Genomic DNA, 20,793 nt, shown 5'->3' on the forward strand with positions numbered 1-20,793 from the left:
CTGGGGAGGAAAGCCATGGCAAATCTAGACAGCATACTAAAAAGCAGAGACATCACCCTGCCAACAAAAATGCTTATAGTCAAGGCCATGGTTTTCCCAGTTGCAATGTATGGCTGTGAAAGTTGGACCATAAGAAAGGCTGAGCACCAAAGAATTGAGGCCTTTGAACTATGGTGCTGGAGAAGACTCCTGTGAGTCCCTTGGACTGCAAGACAATCAAACCGGTCAGTCCTAGAGGAGATCAACCCTGACTGCTCTTTATTTATTTATTTATTTATTAATTTAATTTATATACCGTCCTTCTCCCGGAGGACTCAGGGCGGTGAACAGGGCAATACATAAAAACTAGATACAAAAATTAAAGATTATTAAAACGTGATTAAACAATGCCCATAATAAATTAATACAGATTAAAATTGAAGTTCATTTATAAAAATCCCACCCCGTCCCATCAGGCCAGGCCAGCTTGTTTAAAAAGATGGGTTTTAAGATCGCGCCGGAAGGAGCGGAGATCGGGCACCATCCGGAGCTCGACCGGAAGATGGGGGCCACCAGTCGGCATTCTTTGACCGGTGGCACCCTGAGGAGGCCCTCTCTGTGGGAGGGGGGAAGTTGACGCCGGCTGCAGGTGCTCCCCAAGGTATTCCGGACCCATGCCATGAAGGGCTTTGTAGGTCATTACTAACACCTTGAACCTCACCCGGAAGACAACTGGTAGCCAATGCAGCTCGCGGAGCAAAGGTGTGACATGGGAGTATCGGGAAACTCCCAATACAACTCTCGCGGCTGCATTCTGTACCAGTTGGAGCCTCCGAGTTGTCTTCAAGGGTAGCCCCATGTAGAGAGCGTTGCAGTAATCAAGACGAGAGTTCACGAGTGACCGTACGTAAGGCATCCCGGTCTAGATAGGGCCGCAACTGGCGCACCAGGCGAACCTGGGCGAAGGCCCCCCTAGTCACAGCTACTATATGGTCTTCTAGGGAGAGCTGTGAATCTAGGAGGACTCCCAAGTTGCGAGCCCTATCTACAGGAGGTAATGACTCACCCCCCATAGTGAGGGGTGGGATATCCTGAATATCCCGAGATGCCGGTACGCACAGCCACTCGGTCTTGTCAGGGTTGAGTCGAAGCCTGTTCCTCCCCATCCAGACCCGGACCGCCTCCAGGCACTGGGACATCACGTCGAGGGCATCACTGGGGTGGTTTGGGGTCAAAATGAGAAGTTGGGTATCATCAGCATACTGATGATACCCAACTCCAAAACCACGAATGATCTCACCCAGCGGTTTCATGTAGATGTTGAACAGGAGAGGCGAGAGGACCGACCCCTGAGGGACTCCACAAGCGAGAGGCCTCGCGGTCGACCTCTGCCCTCCTGCCAACACCGACTGCGAGCGTCCCAGGAGATAGGAGGAGAACCACTGAAAAACCGTGCCTCCCACTCCCAATCCCCTGAGACGCCACAGCAGGATACCATGGTCGATGGTATCGAAAGCCGCTGAGAGGTCTAATAGGACTAGGACAGAGGAATATCCCTTGTCCCGAGCCCTCCAGAGATCATTCACCAGCGCGACCAATGCCGTCTCCGTGCTGTACCCGGGCCTGAAGCCTGATTGGTACGGGTCTAGATAATCCGCTTCATCCAGGACCAGAGGGAGCTGATGCGCCACCACACTCTCAACAACCTTCGCAAGAAAGCGAAGGTTGGAGACCGGACGAAAGTTATTCAACACAGCCGGGTTCAAGGCAGGCTTCTTGAGGAGAGGTCTTACCACCGCCTCTTTCAAGGCGGCGGGAAAACTACCCTCACTCAAAGAGGCAGATATAACCGCCTGGAACCAGCCTCGTGTCCCCTCCCGGGCTGCATAAACCAGCCAGGAAGGGCACGGGTCCAATAAACATGTGGTGGAGCTCAGCCTCCCCATAATCCTGTCCACTTCCTCCGGAGTTACAGGATCGAACTCCTCCCAGGTAACATTGACAAGACCACTCGCTGAATTTGAAACTCAAATATTTTGGCCACCTAATGAGAAGGAAGGACTCACTGGAGAAGAGCCTAATGCTGGGAAAGATTGAGGGCAAGAGAAGAAGGGGATGACAGAGAATGAGGTGGCTGGATGGAGTCACTGAAGCAGCAGGTGTGAGATTAAATGGACTCCAGAAGATGGTAGAGGACAGGAGGGCCTGGAGGAACGTTGTCCATGGGGTCACGATGGGTCAGACACGACTTTGCAACTAACAGCAACATAAAATTGTGATTACATGCTCTTTGTAAACAGTTTAAAAATAGGGGCATTATACAACTAGGTTAAGCAAGATTAAGAAAACTGGTTATGTTGGGCTACACTATAGCCATTCAAACACTTTCACAAAAGACTCAGTTGGATTTTTTTTTATAGAATCAGTATAGCTTTACAGAAGCTTTGTAGAAACTACATTGGAATAGGATAAATATAATGGTACAGCCATTTTCCTTCTATAAATAGCTGGGAAAATTTGAAAGTTGTGTCTTTTATTTCACAACTGAAATTTTCTATGCTTTTCTTAATACATTCTCTGTCATCCCCTTCTTCTCTTGCCCTCAATCTTTCCCAGCATTAGGCTCTTCTCCAGTGAGTCCTTCTTTCTCATCAGGTGGCCAAAGTATCTGAGTTTCAACTTCAGCATCTGACCTTCTAAAGAGCAGTCAGGGTTGATCTCCTCTAGAACTGACCGGTTTGATTGCCTTGCAGTCCAAGGGACTCACAGGAGTCTTCTCCAGCACAATAGTTCAAAGGCCTCAATTCTTTGGCGCTCAGCCTTTTTTATAGTCCAACTTTCACAAACATACAATGCAACTGGGAAGACCATGGCCTTGACTATATGCACTTTTGTTGGCAGGGTAATGTCTCTGCTTTTTAGTGTGCCATGGCTTTCCTCCCCAGGAGCAAGCATCTTTTAATTTCTTGGCTACAGTCCCCATCTGTGGTGATCTTAGAACCCAGGAAAATAAAATCTGTCACTACCTCCATTTCTTCCCCATCTATTTGCCAGGAATTGAGAGGGCCAGATGCCATGGTTTTGGTTTTCTTAATATTAAGTTTCAAGACAACTTTTGCACTCTCCTCCTTCACCCGCAACAAGAGGCTCTTTAGTTCCTCTAAAGAGCATATAAAAAGTAAAGGTAAAGGTTCCCCCGCACATGCGTGCTAGTCGTTTTCAACTCTAGGGGCCAGTGCTCATCTCCGTTTTGAAAGCCAAAGAGCCAGTGCTTGTCCGAGGACGTCTGTGGTCATGTGGCTGGCATGACTAGATGCCAAAGGCGCACAGAACACTGTTACCTTCCCACCGTAGTGGTCCCTATTTTTCTACTTGCATTTTTTTACGTGCTTTTGAACTGCTAGGTTGGCAGAAGCTGGGACGAGTAACAGGCACTCACCCTGTTACACGGCACTCAGGATTCGACCCGCCAAACTGCCGACCATTTGATCGACAAGCTCAGTGTCCTATCCCACTGAGCCACCACGTCCCTTATTAAAAAGAGCATATACTCACACAATATTCAGTGTTTTGTTTTTGACACATTTCAACAGGTGATTTTTTTTATGCTGCAGTGTAAATAAGTGGTTGAAAGATATGCTTTGCATTCAGTACTGATTGTCCATTGTCCATTTATTTCACTAAATCTATAAAAATTTATGGAATAGCTTGTTACCTATGTTGTTCAAGACTACATTATATATGTAGGTATGTGCATAATTCTGTATTTATTTATTTATTGTCATATTTATGTAGTGTATATCAGAGGTGGTGACCCTTTGCGAGCTGTATGCAACAAAATTTCATTTTAATGTATGCCGATTAGTGTATATTCAAAGTGACAATAAAGTTATTATTCTATTCCTGGCTCAGTGGGAAAAAGAAAAGGATCAAAACATGTCCTAATGAAGATTAAAACACCCCATGCATGGTTTCCAAAATGGTAAAGGGGCACTCTGTCTGAAAAGCAAAGTTATTAGAATTGTAATTGTACATGCCAGGATATGTGCTAGAAGAGATACAGTTTCTATCTTTCCAACTTTAACTTAGGAGGAACCTGAAAGTTTTGGCCTGGTTAATTGGTTAATCATTATTCTTTCTTCTTAGATTTGGAAATCACTGTACCAACTGGACATTCTCAGATTATGCCAAAGAAACCAGAGTGTAGGATTTATGAATATAGTCCGAGAAAAAGTCTTTTCCCAATAAGTAAAGAGATAAAGCGAGGGGACTGGAAAACAGAAAGCACATCAAGCACTGCAAGTAAGCAAGCAGGTAGCCAGAAAGCTATCTAGCAGGGAATGAAGAAGTGTACTTTGGATGTCAATAGTTTGAATTGCTGGAATTAAGGAATTCCTAACCTATAAATTGATTCTTCACATTAAATGTATTGTCAAATCTCTTGTCTTCCTGTCTGGCTCTCTTGATCAACTCTAGCTGTCTATATAATCAATTATTTATATCTATGCATTATGTTTGTAGGTACATTTATTTAATATTGATCATTACTTTTATTACTTTATTGCTATTAATTATATAGAATCAGTTACTGCAGTAGTCTTTTTAATTCTTTAGCCTTTTAAGTCATAATCATTCTTTTTATAGTATCCTACTGTATATTTTGCAGTTATACTTCCTATAGACTCAAACATTTTCATTATATTCATCCTTGTGTTTAGAATCTTAAACATGTTATCAGTTTCATGATATCATAATTTTTACTAACAATTAATATTGCAGTCAATATAGCAAATGGGTTGGACTAATATTTCGGTGTGACAGTCATAATTCTATTTTTCAAAGCTGTGTTTTTCTGTTCATTTATTGAAATAAAGAGACTTGGCTTGACTGCAATTCTGTACAAATTATGATCATTCTCTTGAAGAAAAAAAACTCATTTATAATTTTAAGAGTTGTGAAAATAAGCATAAAAACATATAATGAGAATCTCTGAATTCCTGCCACTATCATTCCACTTGAACATGATAAATAAACTATGGGAAATGATTAATATGTGCACATATTTATGAGTAATATAAACTGACTTTTTTGGTGACATTGCACAGAATTATATAAATGTTTAAATTAGAGATATGCCTTTTGTTTTCGAGTAATTTCCTTTATTCCTCATAATAAAATATAAAGCAATACTGGGATACAATCCCCAAAATGACAGAATGATCTCAGTTTGAATCCAAGGCAAACCATTCAATATCACAGTAGTCCAAGTCTATGCTCCAACCACTGGTGGTGAAGAGGATGAAGTTGACCGTTTCTATGAAGCCCTACAGCACCAAAAAATGAAGTCCTTATCATCATGGGGGATTGGAACGCTAAAGTAGGAAGCCAAAAGATAACCGGAATAACAGGCAGGTTTGGCCTTGGAGTACAAAATGAAGCAGGGCACAGGCTGATAAAATTTTGTCAAGAGAATACGATGGTCATAGCAAACACTCTTTTCCAACAACCCAAGAGACGGCTCTACACATGGAAATCACCAGACGGTCAACACAGAAATCAGATTGACTATGTGCTCTGCAGCCAAAGATAGAGAAGCTCTATACAGTCAGTAAAAACAAGACCAGGAGCTGACTGTGGCTCAGACCATGAGCTTCTTGTTGCAAAGTTTAGGCTTAAATTAAAGAAAGTAGGGAAAAGCGCTAGGCCAGTCAGGTATGAATTAAATGATATCCCTGTTCGATATACAGTAATTTAATTTAATTTAATTTATTAATATTTCTATACCGCCCTTCTCCCGAAGGACTCAGGGCGGTGTACAGGGCAAGAATAAAACACAGAATTACAAAAGTTAAAAAGTAATTAAATACATGCCCAATTAAAAAATACAGTTAATACATAACAAAAAACCCCAATAAAAATAATTAAAAAACCCCACCAATCCCCCCTCAGGCCAGGCCGGCTTGCTCGAACAAGTATGTTTTTAGATCGCGGTGAAAGGAGCGAAGATCGGGCGCCGTCCGGAGCTCAACCGGTAACTGGTTCCATAGCTCCGGGGCGCCCACACAGAAGGATCTCCCCCTGGGGGCCACCAGTCGACATTCTCTGACCGGTGGCACCCTGAGGAGGCTCTCTCTGTGGGAACGCACAGGGCGGAGGGAAGTAGACGCCGGCAGCAGGTGTTCCCTAAGGTACTCCGGACCCCTGCCATGTAGGGCTTTAAACACCATTACTAGTACCTTGAATCTCACCCGGAAGACAACCGGTAACCAATGCAGCTCACAGAGCAGAGGTGTGACATGGGAGTATCGGGAGACTCCCAACACAACTCTCGTGGCTGCATTCTGTACCAGTTGGAGCCTCCGGGTGGTCCTCAAGGGAAGCCCCATGTAGAGAGCGTTGCAGTAGTCTAGACGAGAGGTCACGAGCGCGTGAGTGACCGTGCATAAATCATCCCGGCTTAGATAGGGCCGCAACTGGCGCACCAGGCGAACCTGGGCGAAAGCCCCCCTAGTCACAGCCACCATGTGATCTTCCAAGGTGAGCCGTGAATCTAGGAGGACTCCCAAGTTGCGAGCCCTATCTACGGGGGGTAATAATTCACCCCCCATAGAAAGAGATGGAATATCCGAATAGACCCGGGATGAAGGTATGCAAAGCCACTCAGTCTTGTCGGGGTTGAGTTGAAGTCTGTTCCTCCCCATCCAAACCCGAACCGCCTCCAGGCAACGGGACATCATGTTGAGGGCATCACTGGGGTGGATTGGGGTCGAAAGAAAAAGCTGGGTATCATCAGCATACTGATGATACCCAACTCCAAAGCCACGAATGATCTCACCCAGCGGTTTCATGTAGATGTTGAACAGGAGAGGCGAGAGGACCGACCCCTGAGGAACTCCACAAACGAGAGACCTCGCGGTCGACCTCTGCCCTCCTGTCAACACCGACTGCGAACGTCCCTGGAGATAGGAGGAGAACCACTGTAAGACCGTGCCTCCCACTCCCAATCCCCTGAGACGCCGCAGCAGGATACCATGGTCGATGGTATTGAAAGCCGCTGAGAAGTCTAATAGGACTAGAACAGAGGAATGACCCCTGTCCCGAGCCCTCCAGAGATCATTCACCAGCGCGACCAATGCCGTCTCCGTGCTGTGCCCGGGCCTGAAACCCGATTGGTACGGGTCTAGATAATCCGCTTCATCCAGGACCAGAGGGAGCTGATGCGCCACCACACTCTCAACAACCTTCGCAAGAAAGTGACGGTTGGAGACCGGACGAAAGTTGTTCAATACAGCTGGGTCCAAGGCAGGCTTCTTGAGGAGAGGCCTCACCACCGCCTCTTTCAAGACGGCAGGGAAGCTACCCTCACTCAAAGAAGCTGATATAACTGCCTGGAACCAGCTGCGTGTCCTCTCCCGGGCTGCATAGACCAGCCAGGAAAGGCACGGGTCCAATAAACATGTGGTGGAGCTCAGCCTCCCCATAATCCTGTCTACTTCCTCCGGAGTCACAGAATCAAACTCCTCCCAGGTAATATCGACAAGACCGCCCGTGTCCTGATCGTCAGACTCTGCCCAGTCAGAGTCCAGACCGGTCTGAATCTGAGCGATTTTGTCCGACAGATGTTGGTTAAACTCCTCGGCACGACCCTGCAAGGGTTCCTCCCTCACCTCTTGATTAAGGAGGGAGCGAGTCACCCTAAACAGGGCGGCCAGGCGATTATCTGCGGACGCGATAAGGGTAGCGAAGTGATTAGACCTCGCCACCCTTATCGCAGCGAGATAAGACCTAATATAGGTTCTTAGTCGCAATCGGTCGGATTCGGATCGGCTGGATCTCCAACCGCTCTCTAGGCCCCGTCTCCGACGCTTCATCTCCCGGAGCTCCGCGGAGAACCATGGAGCTCGATGGGATCTGCACCGGGTCAGGGGCCGCAAGGGTACAACTCGGTCAAGAGCCTCAGTGGCTGCCCTTTCCCAGGCTTCCACTAAGGCATCTGCCGAGCTGTGAGTGGGGGAGGCAGGTGGGGACGCCAGCGCTGCCTGGAACCTCTCGGGATCCATTAAGCGTCTGGGGCGGTACCATCTAACTGGTTCCACACACCCACGACAGGGGGTAGCAAAACGGAAGACCAGCCACAGGAGATGATGATCGGTCCATGACAGGGGCATAATAATTGGGGAGCCCCCACCAAGATCATCTAACCACCGACCAGATAAGAAAACTAGGTCAAGGGTGTGGCCTCCCTCATGAGTCGGTCCTGAAATTACTTGCGTCAGGTCCATGGCCGTCATGGAAGCCATGAACTCCCGAGCCAACTCAGATGATCCTCCCAGAGATGGTAGATTGAAGTCCCCCAAAACTATAAGTTTCGGGAACTCAACCACCAACCCAGAGAGGACATCGAGAAGCTCAGGCAGGGCTGCTGCTGCGTGACTAGGCGAAAGGTACACCAGCAGCAAGCCCAACTGCGCACCAGGGCCGCATCTCAAAAAGAGAGACTCACACCCGACTATCTGCGGAACGGTGGCCTCCCGCGGACACAAGGTCTCCCTCATAACAACAGCCACTCCCCCACCCCTACCCTGAGCCCGAGGCCGGTGTAGCACCCGGAAACCTGGTGGGCAAAGATCAGCCAGAGGAATACCGCCCTCTGGGCCCAACCAAGTCTCCGTGATGCAAGCCAGGTCCGCCTGCTCACACTCGACCAAGTCATGGACGAGAGGACAGTAGAGGTGACAAATAGATTTAAGGAATTAGATCTGATAGACAGAGTGCCTGAAGAACTATGGACAGAGTTTCGCAACATTGTACAAGAGGTAGCAACCAAAACCATCCCAATGAAAAAGAAATGCAAGAAAGCAAAATGGCTGTCTGAGGAAGCTTTGCAAATAGCTGAGGAAAGGAGGGAAGCAAAAGGCAAGGGAGAAAAAGAAAGATATGTCCAATTAAATGCAGAATTCCAAAGAATAGCTAGAAGAGATAAGAATGCCTTCTTAAATGAACAGTGCAAAGAAATAGAAGAAAACAATAGAATAGGGAGGACAAGAGATCTCTTCAAGAAAATTGGAGAGATGAAGGGAACGTTTCATGCAAAAATGGGCATGATAAAGGACCAAAATTGCAGGGACCTAACAGAGGCAGAAGAGATTAAGAAGAGGTGGCAAAATTACACAGAAGAACTATACAAGAATGTGCTTAACGTACCTGATAACCACGATGAGGTGGTCACTGACCTCGAGCCAGACATCCTGGAATGTGAAGTGAAATGGGCCTTAGGAAAGCTGAGCAACAACAAAGCTAGTGGAGGTGACAGTATTCCAGCTGAGCTATTCAAAATCTTAAAAGATGATGCAGTAAAAGCGCTACACTCAATTTGCCAGCAAATTTGGAAAACTGAACAGTGGCCACAGGATTGGAAAAGATCAGTTTACATTCCAATTCCAAAGAAAGGCAATGCCAAAGAATGTTCAAACTATCGCACCATTGCACTCATTTCACATGGTAGTAAAGTTATGCTTAAAATCCTACAAGCTAGAATCAGTATGTGGATCCAGAACTACCAGAAGTACAGGCAGGATTTCGAAGAGGCAAAGGAACTAGAGATCAAATTGCCAACATACGCTGGATCATGGAGAAACCTAGGGAGTTCCAGAAAAACATGTACTTCTGCTTTATTAATTATGCTAAAGCCTTTGATTGTGTGGATCACAACAAACAGTGGCAAGTTCTTAAAGAGATGGGAGTACCAGACCATCTTATTTGTCTCTTGAGAAACCTATATGTGGGTCAAGAAGCAACAGTGAGAATTGGACACAGAACCACTGATTTGTTCAAAATTGGGAAAGGAGTCCAGCAAGGGTGTATACTCTCACCCTGCCTGTTTAACTTATATGCAGAGCACATCATGAGAAAGGTAGGACTAGATTAATCAAAAGTTGGAATTAAGATTGCCGGGAGTATCAACAACCTAAGATATGCAGATGATACCACTCTAATGGCAGAAGGTGAAGAGGAACTAAAGAGCCTATTGTTGTGAGTGAAGAAGGAGAGTGCAAAGGATGGGTTGAAACTCAACATTAAGAAAACCAAGATCATGGCATCCGGCCCTCTCAATTCCTGGCAAATAGATGGGGAAGAAATGGAGGTAGTGACAGATTTTATTTTCCTGGGCTCCAAGATCACTGCAGATGGGCACTGCAGCCAAGAAATTAAAAGACGCTTGCTCCTGGGGAGGAAAGCCATGGCAAATCTAGACAGCACACTAAAAAGCAGAGACATCACCCTGCCAACAAAAGTGCGTATAGTCAAGGCCATGGTTTTCCCAGTTGCAATGTATGGCTGTGAAAGTTGGACCATAAGAAAGGCTGAGCACCAAAGAATTGAAGCCTTTGAACTCTGGTGCTGGAGAAGACTCCTGCGAGTCCCTTGGACTGGAAGGCGATCAAACCAGTGAGTCCTAAAGGAGAACAACCCTGACTGCTCTTTAGAAGGCCAGATGCTGAATTTGAAACTCAAATATTTTGGCCACCTAATGAGAAGGAAGGACTCACTGGAGAAGACCCTAATGCTGGGAAAGATTGAGGGCAAGAGAAGAAGGGGACAACAGAGAATGAAGTGGCTGGATGGAGTCACTGAAGCAGTAGGTGTGAGCCTAAATGGACTCCAGAAGATGGTAGAGGACAGGAAGGCCTGGAGGTACATTGTCCATGGGGTCACGATGGGTCGGACACGACTTCGCAACTAACAATAATTTCCTTTTTTCCTCATAATAAAATATACATTTTTTTAATATTCACATAGTAATGCAAAAGCAAATTTTTGATATTTTTTTTATCCTGACAGAAACATAGCAACATTATATTAAGAGAGAAATATAAAATTCTTTCCATTGTACTATTATTGTATCACATTTCTGATTACTATGTTTTATGGAGATTTTGAGATTTGTTGGAGTAATATATAATACAATGTATAATATATAATGTATAAAGAATAATATATAAATTATGTAAATTAAAAATAACTTATTTGAAATTACTGTTTTTTTAATTTGCTGCTTGTTGGAAGGCAAGCAAGAATGGTGTTAATAGTTCAATAATGATTAAAGCTTTTCAGGAAAATATTTGACTAATTTAAAATATTTGAAAAACCAAACTAATTTCTGACTTTTCAGTCAGAGTTGGCAAAAATGGGTGGAAATTTAAATTAGTGGAGCCTATTTAAAAAATACTTATTTTCTCACCTAACCAGGCAGTTCAAGTAACCGATCAAGTACCCGAAGTCTATTGAGTGTCAGCAGTGGGATGGAGGGCGACAATGAGGTAAACTTTCTTTATACAAATTCTTTCTTTCTTTCTTTCTTTCTTTCTTTCTTTCTTTCTTTCTTTCTTTCTTTCTTTCTTTCTTTCTTTCTTTCTTTCATTCATTCTTTCTTTCTTTCTCTTTCTTTCTCTCTCTCTCTCTCTCTCTCTCTCTCTTACACACACACACACACACACACACACACACACAAACTTTTCTGAATGAATTTCCTACTAAGGCTACAAATATTATTCTATATTTATGTTGTAGAATGCATAAACAGTAGATTTTGTCCCATGGACTTAAAATTCAATGCAGAGATAACTTGAAAATAGAATAACTGTGAAAAAGAATAAGGCTATTTATTTATTTTAAAGGTATTTATTTATTTTAAAGGTATTTCAACATAAGATATAAAGACAAATTTATGCATGTCATAATGCCTTCATCAGTTCTTTTTAACACAACCATAGAATCCCTATAATCAACACACCAAACAATTTTAACAGAGAAGGTTTAGATGAAATACAAAGGAATGTTTTTGCTAATATGATCTATTTATACAGAATTCTGACGGAGTTATTTACTGAAGTGATTGTAGATCTTTTGTTAAGTAAGCTAATAGTAGTAATATAGATTTTCTAACCAAATTTACAGTGAAGTACCATAATATGTACCTTAATTTTGGTAATGTAAAGCAATTTGAGAAGCTTACAAATAAAGAGGCTGGGGATAATTTCTACATATTTAAAGCATTTTTAAAAACAACTCACCCCTCTCCCCAGAATTAGAATTCCTAGTAGGAATTTAAGGAATTGCAACCATAGAAATTATTTCTCATTACTTAGTGTAAAGTTGAAAATATTCATTATTTTAAAATGTTTATTTTTAGTGTTTCCAATTGATACAGTATATTCCTATTCATTTTTGTACATTCTAATAAAAATACAGATAGTTTGGTGTACTGGTGTACATCCTTCTAAAAACTGGGAAACTATGAGTTCTAGATTTGCCTTAAGACACTAAGTCAACCAGGTGATCTTGGTTCAGTTACTTGCTCTCAGCCCTTGGAAGGAGGCAGTGACAAACCATTTCTGAAAAACTTTGCCAGAAAAAACTGCAGGGATTAATCCAGACCAGGGCTTTTCACAGATTGTACCACTTTTAGGACATGACAATATTCGAGTACCATCAGTGCTTAACAAGGTGTCAAAAACTTGATAACTAAAAAAAAAGGAGGGGAGGATTTGGGGTTTTACTGATTAGATTGATTTGTTGTTATAGAAATGGCTAGTTTATACTACTATGGAAAAGTAAAAAGTTGAAGTTTGATGTTAATGCTTCATTCTACTGCAACAGAGGAAGTTGGAAATCAATGCCTTTTCTTTTCTTTTCCCCTTCTTCTTCCCACTGTGTCCTTCTATTTGCTTTTGTATTTTTGTATTTTATTCTATAATAAAATGTTGCAAACTGCAAAAAAGGAAAAAAAGTACCAGTTTTAATTTCTTCAGTGGCAGCTCCTTTGCTGAATCATTTTCCCTTTGCACTGACATGTGTGATGAATTTATCCATATTTATTAATGTGCACCACTACCTTGGTGGTCAGTTTGGCTGGTCGGCCCTTCTTCCTCTCTCCCTCTCCTCTCTCTTTTTCCTCCCTGCCTGCTGGGCTCTCCTTCCATAGCTTCTTCTTCCCTATCACTTCTTCCTCCCTGCCTGCTAGACTCTCCTTCCCCTTCTCTTTCCCTGTTGTCTTTTTTCCCCTCTCCTGCCAAAACCACCTCCTTTTATATCAGGGGTGTCAAACTCAATTTCATTGAGGGCCGCATGACGGTTGTGGTTGACCTCTGGGGCCAGGTGGGGATGGGTGAGGCTGGGGTGGGCATGGCCAGCTTGACACTGCTCATGTCGGGGAATGCCTGTGGTGGCCCAGGCAGGGCTGGGGGGATCCATTGTCTCCAGTGGGTGAAGGTGAGACCAGGGCAAGTGCCAAACCCTTGTCCACGAGAGGAGCCTTGACATCCCTCTCAGGCCACACGGAGGACCCCTGGATGGCGGCACAAGCTACCTGGAGCCCTGGGCAGTGGAGGGCAAGTGCCCAACCCAACCCTTGAGCTCCCAAGGCACTGGGATCCCACAGTACAGCACAGCCCCGCTTCCAGGAGGAGGCGCCCAGCTGTGCTTACCTCCTCCTCAAGGCTGCTGCTGCTGTGCTCGCTCTCCTTGGCCAGGTTGCTCATGGAGGGCAAAATGTATAGGTCAGAGAGAGACCCACTCCCTCTCCATGTGAGGAGACCCGGCTTTGTAACAAAAACATCCTCAGTGATAGGGTGGGAGACCACCAGGAGAGATCAAGAGGAGGGGGCAAGGGGATGACAAAAGGGCAGCAGAGCTGCTGGTGGCCAAGTGCTAAGGCAGGACTTCTCTCAGAGCCTCCCTCCCTCTCATTATAACCTTCCTTCCTTCCTTCCTTCCTTCCTTCCTTCCTTCCTTCCTTCCTTCCTTCCTTCCTTCCTTCCTTCCTTCCCTCCCTCCCTCCCTCCCTCCCTGTTTCTCATTCCCATCTCCTTCCTTCCTTTTTCCCTCCCTCCTCTTCCTTCCTTCCTTCCTTTCTTCCTTCCTTCCTCCCTTCCTTCCTTCCCTCCTTCCTTCCTTCCTTCCTTCCCTCCTTCCTTCCCTGCTTCTCATTCCCATCTCTTTCCTTCCTCCGCACACAGGAAGGGGAGAGATTCTCAGCACTGCCAGTGGCCATGCTGCCACTGGCTGTAGCTATCCCATGCAGTCAGGGATGGTCCCAGTGAAAGGGAAGCTTGGTGGCTGCAAGGCTAAGTCAGTGAGTGGACGTGACGCTGATCTACAACCTGGTGGGGTCATCAAAGCCAGAACGCAGCCAGCCTTAGATCCACAGAGCAGCCCTGGAGCCCGAAGGGGCCGCCCTGCTGCTTCTGCCCTGCCCCCTGGGCATGCACACAGGAGGCAGTGAGCATGGAGTGCTGGTGTCCTGGGGGAAAGGGAAGCACTTCTCCTACCTCTTTTCTTTCTGAGCAGTCAGCAGGGACAAGTCAGCAGGGATGCCAGACACTCGCCACCTGCTGTGTGTGCACAGCCTCTCACTGGCCCTTTCCCACAAAAACCTTTTAGATCCTCTCCTCTCTCCCACCTCCTCCTTTTCTCTTCAGTGCACCTCCAGCTGCACACTACTTCCAGAAGTTCCAATTATCTGGAGCCCGGTGCTGATCCTGGGGCTTCTACGGAGCCCCGACAGCCCTGCAGAAGTGCTGATCAGCTTGTAGCCATGCATGCCAATCCTGGGGCTACTCAGGCTTGTGCAATGCTGCCGCCACTTCAACTCATTCCCCTCCCCTGCTACCACTTGTCTAGGAGGGTTGCGTATCACTGGCCAGGTGCCAAAGTACCACAGGTAGTATGCTTACCACTGGTTGAAAAGCCGTGGTCTAGACTGTCTCTGAGAATCAGACACAACTGAATGGAAGAAAAAAAGTGTTTGTAATTAGTTATTTTGCAACCAAAATAGGAAAACTTTTTTTAAAAAAAATATTTTATTCTAAGACATTTCACTGGGTGCTAATCTCTCCAATACCTGAGTCCCCTATATAGTGCCTGGGGAAAGAATAATATGTCTAGCAAGTTCTCCGCTCTAATTTATAAATAAAAAGTGAATGAGATAACGTCTTTAAAAATACAAACTTAGCTAACCACAAGGAAAGAAAATAATGTTGGTAAGCATTTTGGGTATATAAAATCTTCTGTGGAATAAGAAAAAACATTACATTACTTTCAAAAAGTAGATTTAAAACTGAATGAACATCACTATCATTTTTATGTAGGATAATGAGATACCTGACCTGAAGAGAAATTTCTGCTCTAGAACTCTGCAGGTAGACAACCAACTTTCCATTTCACTTGGAAGGCCTCCAAGAATACCTCCTCGAGTTGCTAGCAGGTTATGTATTATTTTATAATACATTTATACTGTACAAAGAATGAATTTGACAGATCCCTGTTCCTCATGGATTAATTCTAAAATAATATAAAAGTATATAAAGAAAGTAAAAAGGGTGGGAAACATGGTAGCACAGGGGTTCAGGGCAACCAGAACTTAACTATGTGTCCCTAAACTAACTATAAACTTGGGTCTTCAGGGCTCTTTTAAAACAACATTTGTGCAACATCTCATTCCAGAAGGCAGATACTGCTATAGGGAAGGCATGCTTCCGGGATCCTGATAGGTGACATTGTTTAATCAAAGGAACCTAGAGTGTGCCAAGCCTGCAGGGCTGAATTGACCAGGTAGATGCTATGGGAGGCAGGTAGTACCTCAAGTAACCAAGGTCACATAAGTCTTTATAGATAGCAACCAACCCCTTGGATTGCACTCAGAAGCAAGCCAGGAAGAAGTTCAGCTTGCAAAGCAAAAGTGTTACATGGGTACACTGAGGCATGCTCACTACTGTTTGTGCTGCTGCATTTTGGATCAATTGAAGCTCCTGGGTGACCTTGAAGGGCAGCTCTATGTATAACACATTGCAGAATTCAAGCCATGAGGTAACTAGAGCATGAGTGATTATCTGAAAGGAGGGTGAACTAGGATAGGGTGCAACAGGCTACCAGATGGAGTTGTGCAAAGGCTTTCCTGTCCACAACCAACATCTACCCTTCAATCAAGAGCAGTGAGTCCACAAAGACCCCCAGATTGTATACCAACCTTGAAAGGGAAAATGATACCCCATCAAGGTCAAAGATTTCCATCCCCAGATCTAGATATCCACAGCCACTTGGTCTTGGTAGGATTGAATCAGAGACAGTTTCTCCCCATCCAAACCTACACAGCCTCCAGCACTAGTACAAAACCTAGACAACCTCACTTGGCTGGGGTTGAAAGATGTAGCTGGGCATCATCATCATTTTAAGGGTATAGAACCCTAAACTGGTGGATTATTCACCTAATGGTTTCATATAGATATTGAAAAGGAGGGAAGAGTAGAGAGTAGAATCCTGTGGCACCCCCCCACACACACACAGGAGGGACATAGGAAGTGACATCTGTCCCCTCTCCAACATCAACTGGAACCGGCTGTGGAGAAAGGAAGTGAATCAACCCTAATCCCCATTCTTCCAAGCTGGTTTAGAAGGATACCTTAATTGACAGTTTTGGAAGCCACTGAGAGATCAAGCAGCACAAGGATGGATGCAACACTGCAATCCCAGGTGTGCCACGGGTATTTGATAAGCATAACCAATGCTGTTGCAGCACTACCCTGCTAAATCCAGTCTGAAACTGAATTTCATGAGGTCTAGATAATCTGTTTCTTCACGGTTCTCAACTGCTATAAACCAACCATCTTCTCATCAACCTTTCCCAAAAAAGAAAGATTGGAAACTCATCTGTAGTTGTCCAAAACCATTAGAATCTACCACTCTTAGCAGAAATTCTGTTGGCAGATTAGAATGAGATGGTAATTTGTAATGAATCTACAGATTATATAACTCGATTAGTATAAAGACTCCAGAATCAGAAAAAACATTTACAGGTTTGGAGATCTAATTCCTACGAGTAGTCCTTGACTTATCACCACAACTGAACCCAAAATTTCTGTTGCTAAGTGAGACAGTTGTTAAATGAGTTTTTCTCCATTTTATGACTTTTTTAGCCACAGTTAAGCGAATCACTGCAGTTATTAAGTTGGTTACACGGTTGTAAAGTGAATTTGGCTTCCCTATTGCCTTTGCTTGTCAAAAGGATGCAAAGGTTGATCACATAACCCTGGGACACTGCAACCGTAATAAATATGAGTCATTTACCAAGCATCTGAATTTTGATCACACAACCATGGGAAAGGTGCAACAGTTATAAGTGTGAAAAAACATCTTAAATCACTTTTTTCAGCACCATTGTAACTTCAAATGGTCACTAAATGAATTGCAAGTTGAACACTACCTGTATATTACTTGATTAATTTAATAGACTTAAAAATTGCTAATATTATAATGGGTTGTCAATGAATAATTCCACATGAAAAAAACAATATAATGCTTTTCTATTGTAAATGTTATTGTATATCAACTTAAAAAACCCTACACTTCAAAGTATTTACGGTAATTGCTTTTTAAAATAAATGTGTAACTGTAATATGTTATGTAACGTAATAAACTATCCTTTTTCTATTTTTAAATATTTATTTGCAGGTTGTTGAACACTGACAACTTCCATCCACCACCTGTTCCTCCAAGAGGTCGTGATAAGTTAGACTAAATCTTTGGGATATTAAAACTAAAACATGAGGAAACAGAACTTTTATTCTTCAGAATGACTTTTGAATGGTTATGCTGTAACTCTAATCAGCATATCAGTTCACTCCTGTCAATCTCAAATGATTAATTTTGGTAGAATTTGCTCTAAAAATTGTCAAGGGTGAATGAACAAATTAAGCATTTAGAACAAATAAAACTGTTAGATTATGAAGAAATGATATGTTGAACTTATTAGAATTCTTAGATTCTAATTACACTAGACTGAAAGTGTCTCAATCATTTCTCACATATTCCTAAACTTCAGAATGGAGTAGCTACCGGCAGATATTTATTGTCTGTTTGTCTACAAGTAAAGTAGCTATGATGCTGCTCTGAAAACAAATTTATTCTGTTCCAGATAGTGAAACTAGAGTGCCTTGTAATTTCCTATTCAGAATTGTCTGATGCCTCTGGTTGCTGTTCCAGTAATACAATACTGAGAAATTGAGGAGGATCTCTCTCTTCAGATCGTATCTTAAATCAAACAGTCTCCATTGTCATCTATATGAGTTTTGAAACTGTATTATTTCTGTGAGAATATGCCAAGAAGTACTTAGCAGACCATGAATGTAAAGAAACTCAGTTCTTATTTCTGTACTTCAATAAAATTTGTGCACCAATCACATCATTACTAGAAGAAACTTTTGTTCCTATTGTAGACAGACTCTATCCAAAAAGGCAGCTAGCCTTGTTGGTATGTGAGAAAGTGTAATAACACAGCATGAGGTAGAGAGGACTGCATCTCCACCCTAACAAGGTGGAACAGCTGCCAGGCCCTATTTTCATCAAGTTTCAAGATATATTCAGGTAATCCTTGGGATGGCAATTGGAACCAGAATTTCATTTCTAAGTGATATAGTTATAATAAAAGTGACATCACTGGACAATGTTGCTTAGCAGTGGAAATTCTGACACTTCCAATTGCTATCATGGGTTGTTAAGGACATCACGTACTTCTCATTTGTGACTTCCTGCTGGCTTCACTGTTGACCTTGTTTGTAGGAAGGTTATAAATCACAATCACATGAACATGAGGCTGCTGTGACAGCGGGAACTTTGAGGACCGTTCATAAATACCACTTGTTTAGCATTGTTGTAAGTTTGAATGGTCACTGAACAAGTGGTTGCTAAACGAGGAACCCGTGTATGATATGCCATATATTGTATATGATTTTTTTAAATCTCAGTCTGAGCACAAATGCACATGGTCAAAATTCTAAAGACAGCTCCCTCTTTCTTTAAAAAGAAGGAAATACATTCAGAAGTTCCCTCCTTACTCAGGAGGTGAGGGAGGAGCCCTTACAGGGGCGGGCCGAGGAGTTTAGCCAGCATCTGGCAGACAAAATTGCTCAGATTTGGACCGGTTTGGACTCTGACTGGGCAGAGTCTGACGGGGAGGAATCGAGTGGTCTTGAGAGTAGTATTATTTGGACTGAGTTTGATCCTGTGACTCCCGAGGAGGTGGACAGGATTATGGGGAGGCTGAGCTCTACCACCTGTTTATTGGACCCGTGCCCCTCCTGGCTGGTTTATTCAGCTCAGGAGGAGACACGAGGCTGGTTCCAGGCAGTGATATCTGCCTCTCTGAGTGAGGGTGTCTTTTCTGCCGCCTTGAAGGAGGCGGTGGTGAGACCCCTTCTCAAGAAACGTGCCCTGGACCCAGCCATTTTCAATAACTATCGTCCGGTCTTCAACCTCCGCTTTTTGGCGAAGGTTTTTGAGAGTGTGGTGACGCATCAGCTTCCTCTGTTCCTGGAGGAAACTGATTATCTGGACCCGTACCAATCGGGTTTCAGGCCCGGGTACAGCATGGAGATGGCATTGGTCGTGCTGATGAATGATCTCTGGCGGGCTCGGGACAGGGGTTGTTCCTCTGGCCTAGTCCTTTTAGATCTCTCAGCAGCTTTTGATACCATCGACCATGGTATCCTACTGTGACGTCTCAGGGGGTTGGGAGTGGGGGGCACTGTTTTACGGTGGTTCTCCTACCTCCTGGGCCGTTCGCAGTCGGTGTTGACGGGAGGGCAGAGGTCCACCCTGAGGCCTCTCGTTTGTGGAGTTCCTCAGGGGTCGGTCCTCTCTCCCCTCCTGTTCAACATCAATATGAAGCTGCTGGGTGAGATCATTCATGGTTTTGGGGTGGGGTATCATCAGTACACTGATGATACCCAACTTTTTCTTTCCACCCCAAACCAACTCAGTGATGCCCTCGACGTGATGTCCCATTGCCTGTAGGCGGTTCGGGTTTGGATGGGGAGAAACAGGCTCCGACTCAATCCTGCCAAGACTGAGTGGCTGTGCGTATCGGCATCTCAAGTGAATCACTGTTCTCCATCTTTAATGATGGGGGGGTGAGATGTTACCCCCCCGTCGATAGGGCTCGTAACTTGGGCGTCCTCCTGAATTCATGGCTCAGTTTGGAAGATCATATAGGAGCCGTGACCAGGGGGGCTTTTGCCCAGGTTCGCCTGGTGCGCCAGTTGTGGCCCTATCTGGACCGGGATGCCTTGCGTACAGTCACTCCTGCGCTTGTGACCTCCTGGTTAGACTACTGCAATACTCTCTACATGGGGCTGCCCTTGAGGACCACTCGGAGGCTTCAGCTGGTGCAGAATGCAGCTGCGCGAGTAGTAATGGGAGTGTCCCGATACTCTCATGTAACACCTCTTCTCCGCGAGCTGCATTGGCTTTTAGTTGCCCTCCGGGTGAGATTCAAGGTGCTGGTGATGACCTATAAAGCCCTAAATGGCATGGGTCCGAATTACCTTAGGGAGCACCTGCTACCAGCATCAGCGTCCCATCGTCCTGTGTGCCCACAGGGAGGGCCTCCTTAGGGTTCCGCCAGTTAGAGATTGCCGGCGGGTGATTCCCAGGGGGAGGGCATTCTCCCTGCGCGCCCACCCTTTGGAACAAACTGCCGATGGAGCTTCGGACTGCCCCCGACCTTCGCTTGTTTCGCCGGGACTTAAAAACCTGGTTGTTCGAATTGTCTGGCCTGGACTGAGGGATTTTAAATTTTAAAGTATTTAATTAAATCATATTAAATTATATTAAATTAATTTTTAATTTTTAATTTTATTGTGATTATGAATTGTGGGCTTGTACTAATTTAATTCCATTTTATTCTCTTTTTGTATTGTTTTAACTGCCCTGTGAACTGCCCTGAGTCCTTCGGGAATAGGGCGGTATATAAATTCAACT

At 44.4% G+C, this 20,793-nt stretch overlaps 1 protein-coding gene across 6 annotated transcripts in view; it reads left to right on the forward strand.

The window, feature by feature from the left end:
- Nucleotides 1–18,215, forward strand: part of PIK3AP1 (phosphoinositide-3-kinase adaptor protein 1) — a 121,592-nt gene extending 103,377 nt beyond the window's left edge. For 2 of the 6 annotated variants that reach the window (XM_081329583.1, XM_081329584.1), the window contains exons 14-15: nucleotides 4,126–4,293; nucleotides 11,230–11,506. In XM_081329583.1, the coding sequence (XP_081185709.1) occupies nucleotides 4,126–4,293; nucleotides 11,230–11,501 (440 nt within the window). In that variant the 3' untranslated portion in view covers nucleotides 11,502–11,506. Of the gene's footprint in view, nucleotides 1–4,125; nucleotides 4,294–11,229; nucleotides 11,507–15,128; nucleotides 15,245–17,487 lie in introns of those variants that run through there. The other 4 variants (XR_014026683.1, XM_081329586.1, XM_081329587.1 and 1 more) reach the window with 4 other exon arrangements.
- Nucleotides 18,216–20,793: the final 2,578 nt, after the last annotated feature.

The sequence above is a fragment of the Vipera berus genome (assembly GCF_964194415.1).
Source record: "Vipera berus genome assembly, chromosome: 5".
In the NCBI taxonomy this organism is placed as follows: Eukaryota; Metazoa; Chordata; class Lepidosauria; order Squamata; family Viperidae; genus Vipera; species Vipera berus.